We start from the raw sequence: 19,969 nt of genomic DNA on the forward strand, positions 1-19,969 counted from the left end.
GAGGGTGGGTAGCCCTATACAGTCCACATGACTGATGGGGGGATCAGGATGCTGCAATCAGGAGTTAGGAGCATGAATGTGGACAGGTGTGAATATCAAGCATACACTTTACCTTGTGTCTTGCAGGACCTGGTGGACTGGCAGAAGCCCCTACTGTGGCAGGTGGGCCACTTGGGAGAGAAATATGATGAGTGGGTCCACCAGCCGGTGACAAGGCCCATCCGCCTTTTTCACTCGGACCTCATTGAAGCCCTCTCCAAGACTGTCTGGTGAGCCCTGCTCTGAGCCCATGGTGGGCTGTCATGTTTTCCTAATGGTACCAGCCAGATATGGAAGGGGAAGAGGCAGTTGAGTTTCTCCCCAGAGACTGGGGCTGTGCTATAAGCTCTTGGAGAGGGTGGGGTATGCCTTATGTACAATCCATTCTACGCACAGTTTTGACCACTAAGTGGTCAGAATACAGTAGAACTGTATTCTGTATTCTGTATCCAGCATGTAGCCAGAAACTGCTTTGGATGCCAGGTTTTCCAGGCTCTAATACCCATGGGGAGTCCTTGGGTGATGCAAATGATTAAGCATTGGACTACAAACTGCAAGTTTGGTATTTCAGACCCATCCAGAGGCACCTCGGAAATAAGGCCTGGCAGTCTGCTTCCAAAAGGTCACTGCCTTGAAAATCCTATGGCGTAGTTCTACTCTGCACATGTGGGGTCACCGTGAGCTGAAATCAATTCAACTAACAATGCTCATGGGAACAATTTTGCCTGCAATTGGGTCCTCTGCCATAAGAGGTCAGTGTCTCTCCAGCTACTCAGAGTCAGCAGCCTTGTGGACACAGTTGCCTTCTGCCAATAATTCATTTAAGAGACAGAAGCATATGGACTCACAGCCTCTCTCCTCTTTTCTCCTCCCCCACGCCAGAGTCCCTTGACCCCAGGTCTCCATTTGCTTTCTTGACTCCCTCTCATCAAGAGGTATGTCACTAGGGAAGCTGGACCCTGTTGAGCCCCCATGCATGTGTCTCTCTCACCCTGGTGGCCCTCCTGCAGGTACAGTGTTCCCATCATCTGGGTTCCCCTGATGCTGTACCTCAGCTGGTCCTACTATCAAACCCTCGCTCAGGGCAACGTCCGGCTCTTCACATCCTTCACCACAGGTAACTCTAGGTTCCTTCCTGATTTGCTCCCATAGATCCTGGAGGTGAGAATCCTCAGTCTCTCTCCAGTCCTGAGTTTCGGAGAACACAGAGCCCAAAAACATATCACAAAATTGTTTTAATGAAGCCTAGCTGTAGGAAAAAAGGAGAACTAGTGGTGCAGTGGTTAAAGTGCTTGGCTGCTAAGTGAAAAGTAGACAGTTCGAACCCACCAGCAGCTCCTTGGGAGGAAAATGTGGCAGTCTGCTTCCATAAAGATTACAGCCTTGGGAACCCTATGGGGCAGTTCTACTGTATCCTATAGTTTCGCTGAGTCTGAATCGACTTGATTTGACACGACAGCAACTGGTTTGGCTTTTTTGATTTTTATAAGTAGAAATGGTCTTCTAAAGAAAAATTTTGCCAGACTTCCCCCAAGTGCATACAAATACCAGCAACAGATCAGGAGAAACTAAATGGAATCATTTTGTCAAGTGGCATAGCAGGAAAAAAGGGGCCTTCTCACTGAGCCTTATATCAGAACATGTGTGACCTGGGTTCTTTGTCCAGCAACTGGATGAAATCATTCCATCAGGTGGCCTACCTGGGAGCTGGACTCAGAATGGCCCAGAGCACAGATTAGCAGGAAACATAAGCGAGAGACCCTGGAGTATCCTCGATGTCTCTGTGTCAGAGGCCTGTGCAGCAGAGACCCTGATGGAGTGCCAGCCCCCGCCCTCTCCTGAGCGCTTGCCCTGGGCCAGTCCTCTGCTTTCCAGGGACTGTCTCCCTCCCAACAGCCCATGAGAAAAGTGTCATCGACATCCCCCTTTAGGATGAGGAAATGAAGCCTCAGGCTCACGTGGCTGGAATGTAGGTACCAGGTACCTCCAGCTTGGAGGCAAGGGGTGGGAGACGGCGGGGGGCAGCCTGGGGCAACTTGCAAAGAGCCTAGGAAGTGGAGTCTCAGGGTGGCCCATAAGATTTGAGTGTGGCCACTTCCACTAGCCACTTTCATAGGCTCACTGCCTACCTTGGGCCTCCAGGTACATGCCATCTGCCCAGGTGGTCTCTCCATCCTGGCACAGCCTTGCCTGGAGAGATGCTGGTCCATGGTGGGGGCTCAAACAGAGGACCCAGGAAGGAGAGGGGTGCTGGGACTAGTGTGTCCCCCAGGTTTGCTCCCCTCTCCTGATCATCCCTTGCCTTCCTGCCTGTGAGCCCTGGACCCCACACTCTCTACCAGATGCAGGCTGTTTCCCCGCACTTGGATAGGAGGTGCCTGGGTTTTTCCACATGACTGGGGGAGGGGGAAGGAGCAAGCTGCAGGAGCTCCCTTCCCCCCAGCACAGAGCTGCTGCTGGTCCCTGAGGATTAACGTGTGTGTCCTGAGAGCCAAGGTTACCCTTTTCTGCCCACACTGAATAGCTCAGGCACAGCACAGGGCTTGTTGCTCAGAAGGCCGGCTAGCTGAATCATCCACTGTCCCCGGGCACTCCCTTAACAATCGCCAACAGTGGCAAGGCCGCCAGAGCTGCGGGGGAGGAGCTGGCCAGGCTGGAGGTTTGGCCCGGGTCCCTCTGCCGGATTCCTCCAGAGATGCCACGCAGTACCAGCTCCAGCCCGATGGGCTATGCTGGGGTGAGGGGGCGGGAAGGGACTTGACCTATAGGAGGGAACTTTTCTGAGTGGCAGGGAGGGTGAGTTGAAGGCTAGGTCAGCACCCCAGGCCTCTGCAGAGAGCTGCAATTTGCCTGTCTAATAAAGGGCCAGTGTGGAAGGATAGCGAGCCTGAGACCATGATGCCAGCGATGGTGGCGTGAGATACGTCTCCAAGCCTCCCACATCCCCCAGCCTGTAAGGCAAGGCACAAGCCACAGGCAGGGAAAATAAGAGGGGCCCTGGTGCAGCTGCATAATAAATGCACAGGAGTTGGGGCACCGAGCACCAGGAAGCTGCATGGAGACACAGGTTCAAGGCTTAAGATCCTACATGCCTGTATGACAGTGCTTTGAAAAGCAGAGGATTTTGCAAATTCAGGATGGCCCCAGAGCATTGCTGAACATGAGTCAGAGCGAGGGCCATGCTGGAACTGTCACAGAATGACCTTCTTAGATGGGGATCCCCAGCCTCAGTGGGATCGTGACCAGGCAGTGCTCCTGCGTGTCCAGCCCTTGCCCTGCTTGCAGAGAATAAGCAGTGAGGAAGGGTGCCTGCAGCTCAGGGTGGGATGATGGGAGGGCAGAGCCTGGGCTTTGACCCAGCCTGGGAGCCTTGAAGGGGATTTGCAATGGCTTATCAAAGAAGGAAACATGTGGACTGAATCTCAAAGGATAAGAAAGGAAGAGAAGGGCACCCCAATGTTGGAAACAAGCAAAAGTACAGAGATGGGTAACAAGTATGGCACATCTAAGGAGCCACAAGTGGTTTGGATTAGTCACCATGCAGGGTAACAGGGAGATGAGGCAGCGCCAGGTTGTGGGGTTTGGATGCTGCCTGAAGGTAATGAGGCATTGTGGAAGGGTTTTAACAGCTTTGGAGGCAGGGAGTTGGGTTGGGAGGCTGATGCAGTCATCTGTGAGAGAGGTGATAAGATGGCGGGGGACTAAGAGCATGAGCCAACCCAAGGAAGTGACACTGACAAGGCTTGGTAACTATTTGGACAGGGGGGAGAGTGAAGTTGAGCATGACTCCTTGGGTAACTGGATGGACATCAGTGCCCCTCACTGAGGAAAGGAACCCAGGAAGAGCAGCCTGGGGTGATGGGGTGGACAGGAGAAAAGAGGAAGATAGCGGGGCTTCGTGGGTGAGATGTTAACCTCAAATAGAGGTTCCCGTGGACAGCCTCGTGGAGGTGCTCAGGAGCTGATGGTGGTTACAGATCTGGGCTGTGGTCAGCATGTGGGGTGTGGTTAAAGTCAGGGATGGAATAGGGCAAGTGCTTAGAGAGAAGGGTCAGGGCTTAGACTGTGGGGACAGAGAGGCAGAGAGTTCCATGATGGAGTCTGAGAAATAGTGTCCAGAGAAGAGAAAAGCCAGAGTCCCAGAAGGCAGGGAATGGACCTGTGTATTCTCACTTCATTGATCCCACATCCTTCAAGAGTCTGAAAAGTACTCCCTAGAAAAAAGCATGCAGAAGGTGTATACTCTCAGCAGGCTCATAGACACCTAATTTAGGACCCTTTGGGCATTCATAAACCTCAGGTTAAAAACCTCTGGAGTTGGCAGATTCACGAAAAGAGTGGCCACCAATGTCATATGCCACAGAACACTAGAGATGGATTGAAAAAATACCTGAGCTTGGCAAGAAATACAATGTGAATAGCCCTCACTGTTCTATTGGATTGGGACAGAGGACAGATTTTAGGGATTTGAGGAGCAAATGGGAAGCGACAAAGTAGAGACAGGAGTCTAGCCTACCCTTCCGGTAAACTTCACCACAACGGCGCAAAGTCCATAGTGGGAGCCTGACCTGTGTTGTAAAGATAAGGAGAGGCTGAAGATGCCCCCAGGGGTCGGTTGGGATGGGGGGCTTTGGGAGGAGGCAGGCTGAGGGCTCCGCATGTCCTAGCTGGATGAGCCTGGCAAGTAACATAACTTGTCTGTAGGTCCATGTCCTCATTCCTAAGGTATGTCAGTACCAGTGCTCCTCTCACAAGGCGTAATGACAGTAAGTACGAAGTAAAGTACTTGAACAGTACCTAAACCAAAAAAACCAAACCTGTTGCTGTCGAGTCAATTCCGACTCATAGTCATTTTATAGGGCAGAGTAGAACTGCCCCATAGAGCTTCCAAGGAGCCCCTGGGGGATTTGAACTGCTGACCTTTTGGTTAGCAGCTGTAGCTCTTAACCACTATACCAGAGGGTTTCAACCTAGTACATAAAGAACCCTGCAATATACACAGGTACTCAGCAACATACATAGGTATCCAGCAATAAACATCAGCTGTTATTATTACTATTATTATTCTTATTGGGCAGGTGCACTGGCACAGTGGTTAAGCGCTTGGCTGCTAACCAAAAGGTCAGCAGTTTGAACCCACCAGCTGCCCCATGGGAGAAAGATGTGTTAGTCTGCTTCTGTAAAGTTTTACAGTCTTGGAACTCTATGGGGCAGTTTCTACTCTGTCCTACAGGGTCGCTATGAATTGGAATTGACTTGATGGCAATGGGTTTTTTTTTTAATATTCTTATTGGGTAGTGGTGGTTTGGTGATGGAATTCTCACCTTCCTTGTGGGAGACCCGTATTTGATTCCTGGCCGATGCACCTCTTGTACAGCCATTACCCGTCTGTCATTGGAGGCTTGCATGTTGCTGGGATGCTGAACATGTTTCAGCAGAGCTTCCAGACTAAAATGGACTAGGAAGAAAGGCCTGGCAATCTACTTCCAAAAGCCATTGAAAATCCTGTGGAGCACAGTTCTACTCTGACATACAAGGGGTCACTATGAGCTGGAATCGACTGGACAGCAACTGGTTTTAAATGGTTATTATTCTGATCCTCCAGTGCCCAGGTGCCTGGGTGCACACCTGTTTCCTGAGGGGCAGGATAGGGGCAGAATTGGGTGTGATTAAAGGTGGGTGAGAGGATGCGGAAAGCACAGATGCTCATATGCCATGATTGCAAGTCTGGTCCACTGAGATTTCTGTACCGGGGTTTCCTTGTCCCTCCTGCCCCATAGTTGCTGGTTGTTAGCATCTTCACCAACAACCCCTGGCTCCACTGACTTATTCAGGACGGCCCTCTGCCCTCCCCCATCCCACTGAGTCAAGGTGACCCTTCCTGGGGAGGGGTCTAGTGCCCAGCCACAGGCCCTCTAAGGAAAACAGCACATCTCTTTCTGGCAGCCCTATCATTCACCCAGAGAAGTCCTTGCAGCCTCTTCCCCGTTTTTACCCAAGGGCCCCAACAGTGTGGCCCAGCCCCAAAGCTGGTGAACAGAGTGCAACAGCTCCTAAGGTGACCATGGTGGTGAGGCAGGGCCCTCTGGGGCCACAGGCACGGTTGGGCACAGGGACCATTTGCCCTGACGTCGCTCTCCTGGCTGCCCTGTAGAATACTCAGTGACGGTGCCAGAGTCCATGTTCCCGGGCCTCTTCATGACAGGGCTGTTCCTCTGGAGCCTCATCGAGTACCTCATCCACCGCTTCCTGTTCCACATGAAGCCCCCGAGTGACAGCTCTTACCTCATCATGCTGCACTTCATCATGCATGGTCAACACCACAAGGTGAGGGCCGTGGACCTCTCCAGCGGCTGGTTGTGGGGTGTGAGCAATGGGAAACCAAGGGCGCTGGATGGTGCTCAGAGGGGTGGCAGGTTGGGCACCCTAATCTGAATCAGCCACATATAGAGGGGCCGTGTGTGTTTATGGCATCGTTGTTTATACCAGATATTCAGCACGTATATTTCATGCATTGCAATCTTTAATCTTCACTACAACTCATTCATTCATTCAGAGGTGTTCACTGTGAGTGCCTGCTATGTGCTAGGCACTGTTCTAGACACAACTGAGAACAAAACAGACAAAAATCCCTGCTCTTGTGAAGCTTCCTTCTAAGGGAGGTAATACGGTTCTCCCCATTCCATAGAGCAGGAAACTGAGGCTTGGGGAAATTGAGGGACTCACCCAAGGCTTCACTCAGCACAGCCAGGGTGTTATACCCCATTCTGTGGACTCTGAGTCTATGCAGACTCCTGGGCTACTGAATTGGCTGCTTCAACCCCAAGAGTGACTGAACTCATTCAGACTGACTAGATTAAGTTGCTGCCAGGAACTCAAGATAAAATCTCAGTTGTTTTTTTTTTTTTTGCATATCTGAACTGGTGTCCTGAAAAATATCATTTCTGCCACATTTTCTCTGATTTATGCCCAGCAGTGAACAGAATTTTGGGGGAGAAGGACTCCCCTTTGAGGAGAAAGAAGGTGTAAGGAAAAGTCCAGAGCACGGGGCTCACTGGGGGATGCCTTGGGACAGGCAGAGAACACGGTAGAGGGGCAGGGATGCCACCGGGGTGGACAAGGCTTCCCTGGGTAGACCTGCCTTCCAGTCCCAAGCCTCTGGGCTCAGTGTGTTGCCTTTGAACAGTGCCAGAGCAATGTCCTCCCCAAAGCCACTACAGGTACCACACCTCCCCATGACAGGCGGCTGCCCCTAATGTACTGTCTGGGCTGCTCCGCCCCATTTCCACTGGGAGCCTCTCTGGCCATGCCTGCTGTGACTACAGACAGGCCCGGTGCCCTCTCCACCCGCAGTCTCCCTTCGACGGCTCCCGCCTGGTCTTCCCCCCAGTGCCAGCATCTCTAGTGATCGCCTTCTTCTACGCGCTATTACGCCTCATCCTGCCCGAGGCGGTGGGAGGCACTGTGTTCGCTGGGGGCCTCCTGGGCTACGTGCTGTATGACATGACTCACTACTACCTGCACTTCGGCTCTCCTCACAAGGGCTCCTTCCTGTACAGCATGAAGGCCCACCACGTCAAGCATCACTTTGCACATCAGAAGTCAGGTGAGGACAATGGGCCACCTAGCCTCCCCGGGTGTTTGGCCTTTGAGCAACAGGTGCAAAGGCCTGAGGTGGCAGTAAGCTTGGCAGAAAGGAGGAAGGAGGCTGGAGCGTGAGGAGAAGGTCAAAGGAAGGGGCAAACAGGGCCAGGCAGGGGCCAGGCCAGCCTAGGACCTCAGGCAGATCAGGAATTTGGGTTTCTTCAAAGTGCATCCCTGGGAGACTATAAACACCTAGGTGCCCTGCCCTTGGCTTCTCTCAGCAGAGAGAGATGTTGAAATGGTCCCTGACTACTTACCCCACCCTGGCTTCTGAACAAATGTGTCCCTGCTCCCTCAATAGGGCCTCATTTCCAATCCGCTTGTCTCCTTCTCTAGGATTTGGTATCAGCACTAAGTTGTGGGATTACTTTTTCCACACCCTCATCCCGGAGGAACCCCACCTGAAAACGCAGTGACCACGGCCAGCCCCTCCGTCCTGCCCTCAGCCCAGCCCCGGCCTTGACCCACTCCCACCCCTGCTAAGAAGGTTTGTTTGGCCAGGCAGCACGGGCTTCTTGGAGGGTGCTGGGGAGACCCGAAGATGGGACTGACCTCCTGACCTGCCACAGGAAGTTCATGTGCACTTGGTGGCAGGTGGCCCTCGGGGACTGGCTCTTTCCTGGAATATCCCACCTCCCTGCTTGCACCCCTGCCAGGAGCCTCAGCCCACAGGACTGCTTCAGGCCCCACCAACCACAGCATCTCCAAGGGGAATGAAGGAAACTGACCCATGGGCCAGGCCCTTGTCCCACCTGCTCCGTGCACAGCAAGGAGTGGCATCTGTGGGCTGTGAGACCCTGCCTTCCTCTCCTGCTTGGGACTTCCTGGGGAGCTTGGGTCTTCCTCAGGAGGGAGGGAGGGGATACTGAGGCAGATGAAGGGCTCTCACAAGAAGAATCAGTATGATGCCTCCCAGGGCACTACCAGGTCCAGGGGCCACTGGTCAACCCCTGCGGCCAACCACAGATGCCAGCTCTACCACCAGATGCCTTCACAGTACATCCAGCACCCGCCTTGGACTTGCCAGCCTGTGCAGATGGGCTGAGGTGCTGGGTGTTGGCCTTGAGGCTGATGGGAGCCCTGGCCCTTTCTTTAGTTACCGCTAGCTGCTTCAGCCAGAATCACAAAGGTTTTCTCCAAGAGAAGCTGAAAAGGCCTCTCCTTTGGGGGAGCCCTACCCTGTCCTCGGCCATTCTTGGCCTCTACCTGGCACAGATGGCCCCTGCCCACCCCACCTAGGACCGTCCCTGCCAGTGCCTCCATAAGCTGACAAGAAGCCTTTACGCAGTGCCTTATCTCCCCAAATTTGCTCTCCTGCCCCCCAGCCCCAGACCCTGCAGATAAGGTCCCTCCTGTACTTCCTCATAACTAAAACCCACTCTGTGCACAAGAGGGCCTTATTTATAAACGATAGCCATGCCGTTCATCTGACCCCAGGCTGAGTAGCTGGTCAGACCGCCCTTTCTAATCCTTAGTATTGCTCCTATATAAAAAAGAATTGTTTTGCCATATTTTTGTTCCCTTCTTATCCCCCAAACAGTTACTACTTGAAACTTTTTAAAAAACTCAATAAGTGTAAAGACTAAAGAGAAGCAGTTTGATCCTGTGATTTGTAATGTTTACTGCAGAACTATTTAAAGATTTTGGAATAAATATACAAAACTACCGTTGTGAAATAAAGATGTAAATAAATTGTATATTTTGAAAAATAAAACATTGAAAAGAAACTAACAAAGGTTAATTGCTGCTTGTTGCCTGCGCCTGGGGACATCACTCCCACTGACAGCTGTGGTATTCCACTTGAGAGGGCTCTCTTGTGGATTTCAGTGACCTCCAATGGAGACTCAGAGTTGACTTTCCTAACACAAAGAGGGGAGGCTCTAGCCACGATGCCCACACTAGCACCAGAAGTTCAAGGCCAGCCTGGTTTGGGCGAAGCAGCTTCTCAGGGGGCAGTAGAGGTTCAGTGATATAATTCTCACCTTCCATGCAGGAGATCTGCGTTCCATTCGCAGCCAATAAACCGCAAGGGCGGGCACCACCCATCTGTCAGTGGAGGCTTGCATATCGCTAGGACGCTCATCAGGTTTCAGGGGAGCTTCCAGCCTAAGGCAGACTAGGCAGGAAGTCTTGGCGATCTACTTCTGAAAATCAGCCAGTGAAAACCCTGTGAATCACAACAGTCCAATCCCCACTGATTATGGGACTGGGCAGTGTTTTGTTCTGTTGTGCATGGGATCACCATGAGCCGGGGGCAACTCAACAGTAGCTAACAACAACTTTGCAGCCACCACGTCAGAACAACCTGGGCAACCTGTCAATGCAGATTCAAGTCATCACACTCAGAGTCTAATTCAATAGGTCTGGTGGGTGGGCTTTGGAATCTGAGGTCCACTAATGGAGAAAAACACCTGGCAACAAGGAGGGAGCCCCTGCCCCACTGCCGTCTCCCCCTGCTCTAGGACCCACATGAGTGGCTTTATCCCTCAGCTCCCAGTCTTAAGGTTAGTGGGGCCTCTCTGAGCCACCCATTACCGAAGTTCTGGAATCTATTGGTAAAATCTGGGCCGTCCAAACAGCAGAGACGACAATTGATGTTCACTAGATGCCGGAAGTCCGACCGCAGAGTATCAGACCCAAGGGGAGGGAAAGACACAGCACAGGAGCAAAGGAAAAGGCAGACTAGTTCTAAATATGCATGCCCACCAGAGAAAAGTCTAAGAAGAGCGAGTTTTAATAGAAAACTTAAAAAAAAAAATCTTTAAGGAGAGAAACTAAGCTGATAAGAAAGGCCAAGACATAGTTTGCAGCATGGAAATGAGAAGATTTACCGGGAGAAATTGGAATCTCTTGTTTAAAAAGAAATTTATTGCATCCATTCGCTGACCATTTGACAGAGTCCCCCAGAGCTCTCTGCCGTGTCTGCTGTAGTCGTGCAGCAGAGTTAGGAATGCCTACGGCACGTTGGCAAGAGAGAGGCCCCCACCTGGGAGGCCCCCACCTGACTGGGGGAGGCAATGGTCACCCAGAGCAATCACCTGCATGTGCCCAGGAGAGGATATAGGGTAGTGGCCCAGGAACTAAACTTCAAGTTGGTTAGCACTTATGCAGTCCCCACATCAGTATTTATCCAGTGGAGCTGGGGAATTTTATCATAAAGTGCAAGAGACATTACTAAGAGTCAAAGATTAAATGCTACAGCAAGGAGGCATTACATTATAAAATACCAGTACACCTAGCAAGTGACATCATGGGAAAAGGCTGGAACACATGATACCTGATTGCATTTGTCCCTGTAAGAAAAGATGACCAAAACCAAATCCGTTGCCTTCGAGTCCATTCCGACTCATAGCGACCCCAATAGGACAGGGTAGAACTGCCCCATAGGGTTACGAAGACTGAAATCTTTACGGAAGTAGACTGGCACATCTTTCTCCCATGGAACAGTTGAACCACTGACCTAGCGGCTGTGTGCTTTAACCACTGTGCCACCAGGGCTCCTTGTAAGGAAAGAAGACAAAAAATATTAAGAAAGCCTAATGTTTGCTCAGGTGAAAGGCCGTTTAAATTCCGTTCAGTGTTAAAAAAAAAAAAAAAAATGCAGAATGACTGGCCCACAGTGATGGAGCAATTCACCTCACTTGTTCCTCCAGCTATGGTCAGTTGCCTGGCTTAGGATGGGCCCATAGCCATGGTGTTTCTTTCAGTGCCGCGCTTGTACTTGCAGACGCACTGTCTTTGGGCATTTCCTGGCTTACCTGAAGAACTGCCCTCTTCACTCCAATCCGTTTCTCTGTAGGCTCTGGTCTCCGATCTCTGCCTTTGAGCTGTTACAAGCACAATGTCCAGTCTGTAACAGTCTGTAACAGGGCCCGATAAATGTTAGTCTGGCCTCCATCAGATCTCTGGACGGCCACTTAACATTTGTTCTGCGTCTCCCCACCTGTTCCCTGGCCTCTGCTGCCCTCTGGTGACAGCATGAGGTCCTGCCCCGCTCTGGCTGCTTGCTTTCAGAGTGAGTGTTTTGGACACAGGTGCCTGAGATTTTAAAATTCCAGCACTCTTCCACCTCACCTGTTTTCTTGGCTTAACTTATCTATCCATGGAGGGATTTTCAACTATGTATAAGAATTTTCCAATTCTAGCTTTCTATAAAGCTATGATGACTGCAGACAAAGTAGAGTTCAGAGCAAAGAATAAAAAAAGTCATTTTAGAATGATAAAGGGGTCAATTAATCAAGAGGACATAAAAATCCTAAACATTTATATACCTTACAACCGAGCTTAAAAAAATTAAGCAAAAACTGGCAGAAGAAACTAGATAATGCGAGGAGAAATGGAGCTTTCTTTGCAGTTAGGTGCTTTGTTCAATGCATACATTCTATCTATAAGAAAAGTTGCCACAAGATGGATATAAAAATTTCGAAAATTCCAGGACTCTCACTTCACTCCATTCCAGACTCCTTATAAGCTTGTAGCAGGGGGTGGAGAGAAAAGGGAAAGAAAGATCTTGTTTGGCAAATGCATAAAGGTGGGACCCTGTCTTTGTCTAGGCTCCCTAAAAAGTAAAATATAAAACAAGAACATGGTGCAAGTATTGCATTTTGGAAGTGATCCCAGAAGGAAGGAGTGAGAGGTCCGTGAGTGTTAGACAGGGAAGGGCAAGCATAGAAGGATGAGTATGTAACATTCTCATACAGATTCTGCAGGGACATCACGAGAAGCATAGAGAATACCTGCCAAATCGTATGCTGAAGCACAAGAGGCTGGAACATTTATCAGCCAGCTTCCACCACTGTTGGTTGGGCATCAACTTCCACTTCACTTATGGGCTGTCCTTGCACGCGAGCCTGGCAGATTCCTTGGCTTTGGCAAAGGTCCTGGAACAGAAAGATGGAGGTGTGCAATTAAACTGGGATACTGTCAGTACAGGTTCAAGGTGAGCTTGCTGAGACTCTTCACCAGAACTGTGGCTGAAATCAAAGGTGAGGGAGTTCACTCAGAACTGTTCACTGCACGTGAGGCTGAAAACAGGTGGCGCAGAGGGGTGATGACAGGGAGCACCAGGTGTGTCTGCTACAGACCTACAACACAAGAAAGGCTAAAGGGAATCCTTTGGGTAGAAGAAAATTGACATCAGATAGAAATAATGCAAGAATGAAAGGATGAAGAGCACCAGAAATGAAAATACATGTGTGAATTTATAAGATTTGTTCCTTTTTATTTAAATCTCTTTAAAAGATAATTGACTTTTTAAACAAAATTAATAATAATATAATCTGGACCTTATAACATTGTATAAGAACGATAGCATAAAGTCTGGGAATGAAGTGATGAAAGTATACTATTGTAAGGTTTTTATCTGTATGTGAAATGCTATAACATCACTTGAAGGTTGTTGTTAGGAGGTGCAGTCGAGTCAGTTCCAACTTACAGAACAAAACATTGCCCAGTCCCACACCCTTCTCACAATCATTGCTGTGTTTGAGCCCATTGTTGCAGCCACTGTGTCAATTCATCCTGTTAAGGGTCTTCCTCTTTTTTGCTGACCCTCTACCTTACTAAGCATGATGTCCTTCTCCAGGGAAGGTAATGTGGCCAAAGCAGGTGAGACAAAGTCTCACCATTCTTGCTTCTAAGGAGCATTCTGGCTGTACTTCTTCCAAGACAGATTTGTTCGTTCTTCTGGCAGTTCGTGGTATATTCAATATTCTTAGCCAACACCATAATTTGAAGGCATGAATTCTTCTTCAGTCTTTCTTATTCATTATCCAGCTTTCACATGCATACGAGGCAATTGAAAATACCATGGCTTGGGTTAGGCGCACCTTAGTCCTTAAAGTGGCATCTTTGCTTTTGAATACTTTAAAGCAGTCTTTTGCAGCCGATTTGCCCAATGAATGCGTCTTTCGATTTCTTGACTGCTGCTTCCGTGGGTGTTGATTATGAATCCAAGTAAAATGAAATCCTTGACAACTTCAATCTTTTCTCCTTTTGTCATGATGTTGCTTATTGATCCAGTTGTGAGGACTTTTGTTTTCTTTATGTTGAGGTGTAATCCATACCGAAGGCTGTGGTCTTGGATCTTCATTAGTAAATGCTTCAAGTCCTCTTCACTTTCAGCAAGCAAGGTTGTGTCATCTGCATATTTCAGGTTGTTAACGAGTCTTCCTCCAATCCTGATGCCCCATTCTTCTTCATATAGTCCAGCTTCTCGGATTATTCACTCAGCATGCAGATTGAATAAGTATGGTCAAAGAATACAACACTGATGCATGCCTTTTTTGATTTTAAACCACGCAGAATCCCCTTATTCTGTTCGAAGGACTGCTTCTTGGTCTATGTACAGGTTCCTTGAGAGAACAATTAAGTGTTCTGGAATTCCCGTTCTTTACAAAGTTATCCATAATTTGTTATGATCCACACAGTCTAATACCTTTGTGCAGTCCATAAAACACAGGTAAGCATTTTTCTGGTATTCTCTGCTTTCAGCCAAGATCCATCTGACATCGGGAATGATATCCCTCGTTCCACGTCCTCTTCTGAATCCAGTTTGAACTTCTGGCAATTCCCTGTTGACATACTGCTGCCCACTGCTTTTGAATGATCTTCAGCAAAATTTCACTTGTGTGTTACGTTAATGATATTGTTTGATAATCTCTGCATTCTGTTGGATCACCTTTCTTTTGAATGGGCACAAGTACGGATCTCTTCCAGTCAGTTGGCCAGGTAACTGTCTTCCAAATTTCTTAACATAGATGAGCAAACACCTGCAGCACTGCATTGGTTTGGTGAAACATCTTAATTGATACTCCGTCAATTCCTGGAGCCTTGTTTTACATCAATGCTTTCAGTGCAGCATGAACTTCTTCCTTCAGTACCATCAGTTCTTAATCATATGCTACCTCCTGAAATGGCTGAATGTCAACCAATTCTTTTTTGTGCAGTGACTCTGTGTATTCCTTCCATCTTCTTCTTCTCTTTTTTTATAACTTTTATTGTGCTTTAAGTGAAAGTTTACAAATCAAGTCAGTCTCTCGCACAAAAACCCATATACACCTTGCTACACACTCCCAATTACTCTCCCCCTAATGAGACAGCCCGCTCTCTCCCTCCACTCTCTCTTTTTGTGTCCGTTTCACCAGCTTCTAACCCCCTCTACCCTCTCATCTCCCCTCCAGGCAGGAGATGCCAACATAGTCTCAAGTGTCCACCTGATCCAAGAAGCTCACTCCTCACCAGCATCCCTCTCCAACCCATTGTCCACTCCAATCCATGTCTGAAGAGTTGGCTTCGGGAATGGTTCCTGTCCTGGGCCAACAGAAGGTCTGGGGGCCATGACCACCAGGGTCCTTCTAGCCTCCTTCCATCTTCTTTTGATGCTTCCTGCATTGTTCAATATTTTGCCCATAGAATCCTTCAACATTGCAAATCGAGGCTTGAATTTCTTCTTCAGCTCTTTCAGCTTGAGAAATGCTGAGCGTGTTCTTCTCTTTCAGTTTTCTAACTCCAAGTCTTTGCACATTTCATTATAATACTTTACTTTGTCTTCTTGAGCTGCCCTTTGAAATCTGTTTGGCTCTTTTATGTCATCATTTGTTCCTTTCACTTTAGCTACTCTGTGTTCAAGAGCAAGTTTCAGAGTCTCTTCTGACATCCATTTCAGTCTCTTCTTTCTTTTTTTAATGACCCTTTGCTTTCTTCATGTACGATGTCCTTGATGTCATTCTACAACTCATCTGGTCTTCGGTCATTAGTGTTCAATGCGTCAAATCTATTCTTGAGATGGTCTCTAAATTCAGGTGGGATATACTCAAGGTCATATTTTGGCTCTCATGGACTCATTTTAATTTTCTTCAACTTCAACTTGCATATGAGCTATTGGTGATCTGTTCTGCAGTCAGCCCCTGGCCTTGTCCTGACTGATGTTATTGAGCTTCTCCATTGTTTCTTTCCACAGATGTAGTCAATTTGATTCCTGTGTTTTCCATCCAGTGAGGTCCATTTATGTTGTTGAAAAAAGGTATTTTCAATGAATAGGTCGTTGGTCTTGCAAAATTCTATCAGGCGATAGGGTTGTTTTTTCACCAAGGCCATCTTTTCCAATTTCTGATTCTTCATTTCCAACTTTTGCATTCCAATCACTAGTAACTATCAACGCATCTTGATTGCATGTTTGATCAATTTCAGACTGCAGAAGCTGGTAAAAATCTTCAGTTTCCTCATCTTTGGCATTAGTGGTTGGTACATAAATTTGAATAATTGTCATATTAACTGGTCTTCCTTGTAGGCTTATGGATATTATCCTATCAATGACATTGTTGTACTTCAGAATAGATCTTGGAATGTTCTTTTTGACAATGAATGTGACACCATTCCTCTTCAATTTGTCATTCCTGGCATAGTAGACCATATGATTATCTGATTAAAAATGACCAATATCAGTCCATTTCAGCTCACTAATGCCTAGGATATTGATCTTTATGCAGTCCATTTCATTTTTGATGACTTCCAATTTTCCTAGATCCATACTCCACACATTCCATGTTCCAGTTATTAATGGATGTTTGCAGCTGTTTCTTCTCATTTTGAGTTGTGCCACCTCAGTAAATGAAAGTCCTGAAAGTTTACTCTATCCGCGTCATTAAGATCGACTCTACCTTGAGGAGGCAGCCCTTCCCCAGTCATATGAGTGCCTTCCAACCTGAGGGGCTCATCTTCAGCTCTATACCAGACAATATTCTGCTGATATTCATAAGGTTTTCACTGGCCAAGTTTTTCAGAAGTAGACCACTATTGCTTTCTTACTAGTCTGTCTTAGTCTGTAAGCCCCACTGAAACCTGTCCACCATTGGTGACCCTGCTGATATTTAAAATACCAGTGGTACAGCTTCCAGCATTACAGCAACATGCAAGTCCCCACAGTACAACAGACTGACAGATGCATGGGGACTGACAGACATGTGGGGTACCTGAAGGTAGACTGTGATAAATTAAAGATGTATCCTATAAGCCCTAAAGCAACCACTAAAATATGAAAACAGAATTACTTTGTTGTTGTTGTTAGGTGCTGTCGAGTCAATTCCAACTCATAGCAACCCTACGCACAATAGAGCGAAACACTGCCCGGTCCTGCGCCATCCTCACAACTGTTGTTATGCTCGCGTCCGTTGTTGCATCCACTGTTTCAGTCCATCTCATTGAGGGTTTTCCTCTTTTTCACTGACTCTCCACTTTACCAAGCATGATGTCCTTTTCCAGGGACTGATCCTTCCTAATAACATGTCCAAAGTATGTGAGACATAGTCTTGCCATCCCTGCTACTAATGAGCATTCTGCTTGTACTTCTTCCAAGATAGATTGGTTTGTCCTTTTGGCAGTCCATGGTATATTCAATACTCTTTGTCAACAGCACAATTCAAAGACATGATTTCTTCTTCAGTCTTCCTTATTTATTGTCCAGCTTTCACATGCATATTAGGCAATTGAAAACACCATGGCTTGGGTTAGGTGCACCTTCGAAAATCTTTGCTTTTCAATGCTTTAAAGAGGTCTTTTGCAGCTGATTTGCCCACTGCAATGTGTCTTTCTTTTTCGTTACTGCTGTTTCCATGGACGTTGATTGTGGATCCAAGTAAAATGAAATCCTTGACAACCTCAATCTTTTCTCCTTTTGTCATGATGTTTCTTATTGACCCAGTTGTGAAGATTTTTGTTTTCTTTATGTTGAGGTGTAATCCATACTGAAGGCTGTGGTCTTTGATCTTCATCAGTTAAGTACTTCAAGTCCTCTTCATTTTCAGCAAGCAAGGTTGTGCCATCTGCATAACACAGGCTGTTAATGATTCTTCCTCCAATCCTGATGCATTGTTCTTCTTCTTATAGTCCAGCTTCTTGGATTATTTGCTCAGCATACAGACTGAATACAGAATTATAGCCAAAAGTAAGTCAACAAAGGAGATAAAACGGAGTCATAAAAAATACAAAACAAGGGAGAAAAAGGAGGAAAAGGGAACAAAGAAAAGACGAAACAAACAGGAAGCAGAAAGCAAGAAGATAGGCTTAACCCAACCATATCAGTAGTCACTACTAATGTTATTGGCCTTAACACCCCAATTAAAAGGAAGAAATTGCCAGATTGAATAAAAGAGCAAGACCTAAGTCTACGATGCTTACAAGAAACATACATTAAGTATAAAGCCAAAACAGGTTAGAAGCATAAGGATGAGAAAAGATATACCATGCTAACACTAAAGTCTGCAATAGCTATATTAAGCTAAAGTGGTTGTATTAATATCAGACCAAGTAGATTTCAGAGCAAAGGATAAAAAAAGTCTTTTTATGATGATAAAGGGGTCAATTAATCAAGAGGGCATAATAATCCTAAACATTTATACACCTTACAACAGAATTTAAGAAAAAAAAAAAAAACTGCCAGAAGAAATTAGACAATAGAAGGAGAAATAGACAATGTCACTCTCTCCGTAAGTGATAGACTGACAGAAAATCAGCAAGGTTATAGAACAGGGGTCAGCAAGTGTTTTCTGTAAAGGATCAAATAGCAAATATTCTAGGCTTTGTGGATCATATGGTCTCTGTCACAACTACACAACTCTGCTTTTACAGTATGAAAGCAGCCATAGAAAAAAATGTAAACAAACGGGAATGGCTGTGTTCTAATAAAACCGGCAACTGGTTGGTTTTATTCTAATATTTATATGAAAAGACAAAGGAACTAGAATAGCTAAAGTACTTTTCAAAAGCAGATTAAGGGGGGGAGAATCATTCTACATAATTTTAAGATTTATTATAAAACCAGTTGTCATCAAGTCAATGGCAACCCCATATGTGTCAGAGTAGGACTGTGCTCCACAGGGTTTTCAATGGCTGATTTTTTTGAAAGTAGGTTGCCAGGCCTTTCTCTGAGGTGCCTCTAGGCGGACTCTAACCTCCAATCTTTGGTTAGCAGCTGAAAGTGTTTGTTAACCATTTGTACCACCCAGGGACTCCAGACTTGCTATATAAAAACAGTAATTAATCCAGCGTCTCATTGGCCAAGGAATAGGCACACAGATCAATGGAACAGAACAGGGAACCCAGAAATAGACACACACAAGTACAGCCAATTGATTTTTGACAGAGGTCAAAGGCAATTCAACAGAGGACAGCCTTTTCACTAACAGTGCTGGTTAACCCTTAGACAAAAAAATGAACCTTGACCTAAACCTATACCCTATGCAAAAATTAACACAAATGGGTTATAGATTTAAATGTAAAGCATAAAACTATAAAATTTTTAGAAGAAAACATAGGAGATTTTGGGACCTAGGACTAGGTCAAGAGTTCTTAGACATGACACCATAAAAGAAAAAAAAAATTTTTATCCATAAAAGAAAAAAAAATGATAAACTTCAACAAAATTTAAAACTTGCTGTGCAAAGACTCTGTCAAGAGGATGAATGGACAAGCTACAGGCTGGGTGAAAATATTTCCAAACCACATATCTGACAAAGGATTCGTATTTAGAATATAGAGAGAACTCTCAAAACTCAACAGTGAGTAAAAAACAATCCATTTTAAAGTGGGCGAAAGACATGGGCATCCAAAACTATTGCCCTGAGATAATCTTTAAAGCTTAAACCAAAAATATGCCCTAAAGTTGTCTTAAAACTAAACAATATTTTAGCTTAACTAGTAAAGAATGTCTGCCTTGAGTATTATGCTCTTTTAAGAACATATTAGATTGACAACAGCAACTCCTTGTTGTTGAGTCGATTCCGACTCATAGCAACCCTATAGGACAGAGTAGAACTGCCCCATAGGGCTTCCAAGGAGTGGCTGGTGGATTCGAACTGCTGACCTTTTAGTTAATAGCCACGCTCTTAATCACTGCTGCCACCTAGGGAAATGCAAATTAAAACCACAATGAGATATCGCTACACATTAAAAACTGTGACAAAACTAAACACTGGTAGGGATGTGGAGAAACTCTCATACATTGCTGGTGGGAATGTAAAACAGCCCATCTCAAAATGTTGCATTCTGTGTGATTCCATTTATGTCAGGCCAATGCACCTACCTACCCCCTGCTGTGAGCTTTGACTGCGGCACACAGCTGCCCCCTTCTCCAGAGAATTGCCCGGGATAGAATGGAAACTATCTCTTGCTCAGGGCTTTGTACTCTAGACCTCCCCCTTGGAATCTGGCTAAGCTACATCCTTGCTTAGCTTTTTTCCAGGGGTTCGAATTCCTGCTGAGACTTTGCATTTTCACTCCAGATACACTG

At 46.7% G+C, this 19,969-nt stretch overlaps 1 protein-coding gene across 1 annotated transcript in view; it reads left to right on the plus strand.

Annotated features, from left to right (window-relative positions):
- The window catches only part of FA2H (fatty acid 2-hydroxylase), a 47,780-nt gene extending 39,555 nt beyond the window's left edge, over positions 1-8,225 (plus strand). Inside the window, exons 3-7 of the mRNA XM_010596820.3 lie at positions 127-269; positions 1,050-1,156; positions 6,194-6,366; positions 7,393-7,645; positions 8,020-8,225. Of these exons, the coding sequence (XP_010595122.2) occupies positions 127-269; positions 1,050-1,156; positions 6,194-6,366; positions 7,393-7,645; positions 8,020-8,099 (756 nt within the window). The 3' untranslated portion in view covers positions 8,100-8,225. The remainder of the gene's footprint in view (positions 1-126; positions 270-1,049; positions 1,157-6,193; positions 6,367-7,392; positions 7,646-8,019) is intronic.
- Positions 8,226-19,969: the final 11,744 nt, after the last annotated feature.

Source organism: Loxodonta africana, chromosome 21 (genome assembly GCF_030014295.1).
Source record: "Loxodonta africana isolate mLoxAfr1 chromosome 21, mLoxAfr1.hap2, whole genome shotgun sequence".
Taxonomy (NCBI): domain Eukaryota; kingdom Metazoa; phylum Chordata; class Mammalia; order Proboscidea; family Elephantidae; genus Loxodonta; species Loxodonta africana.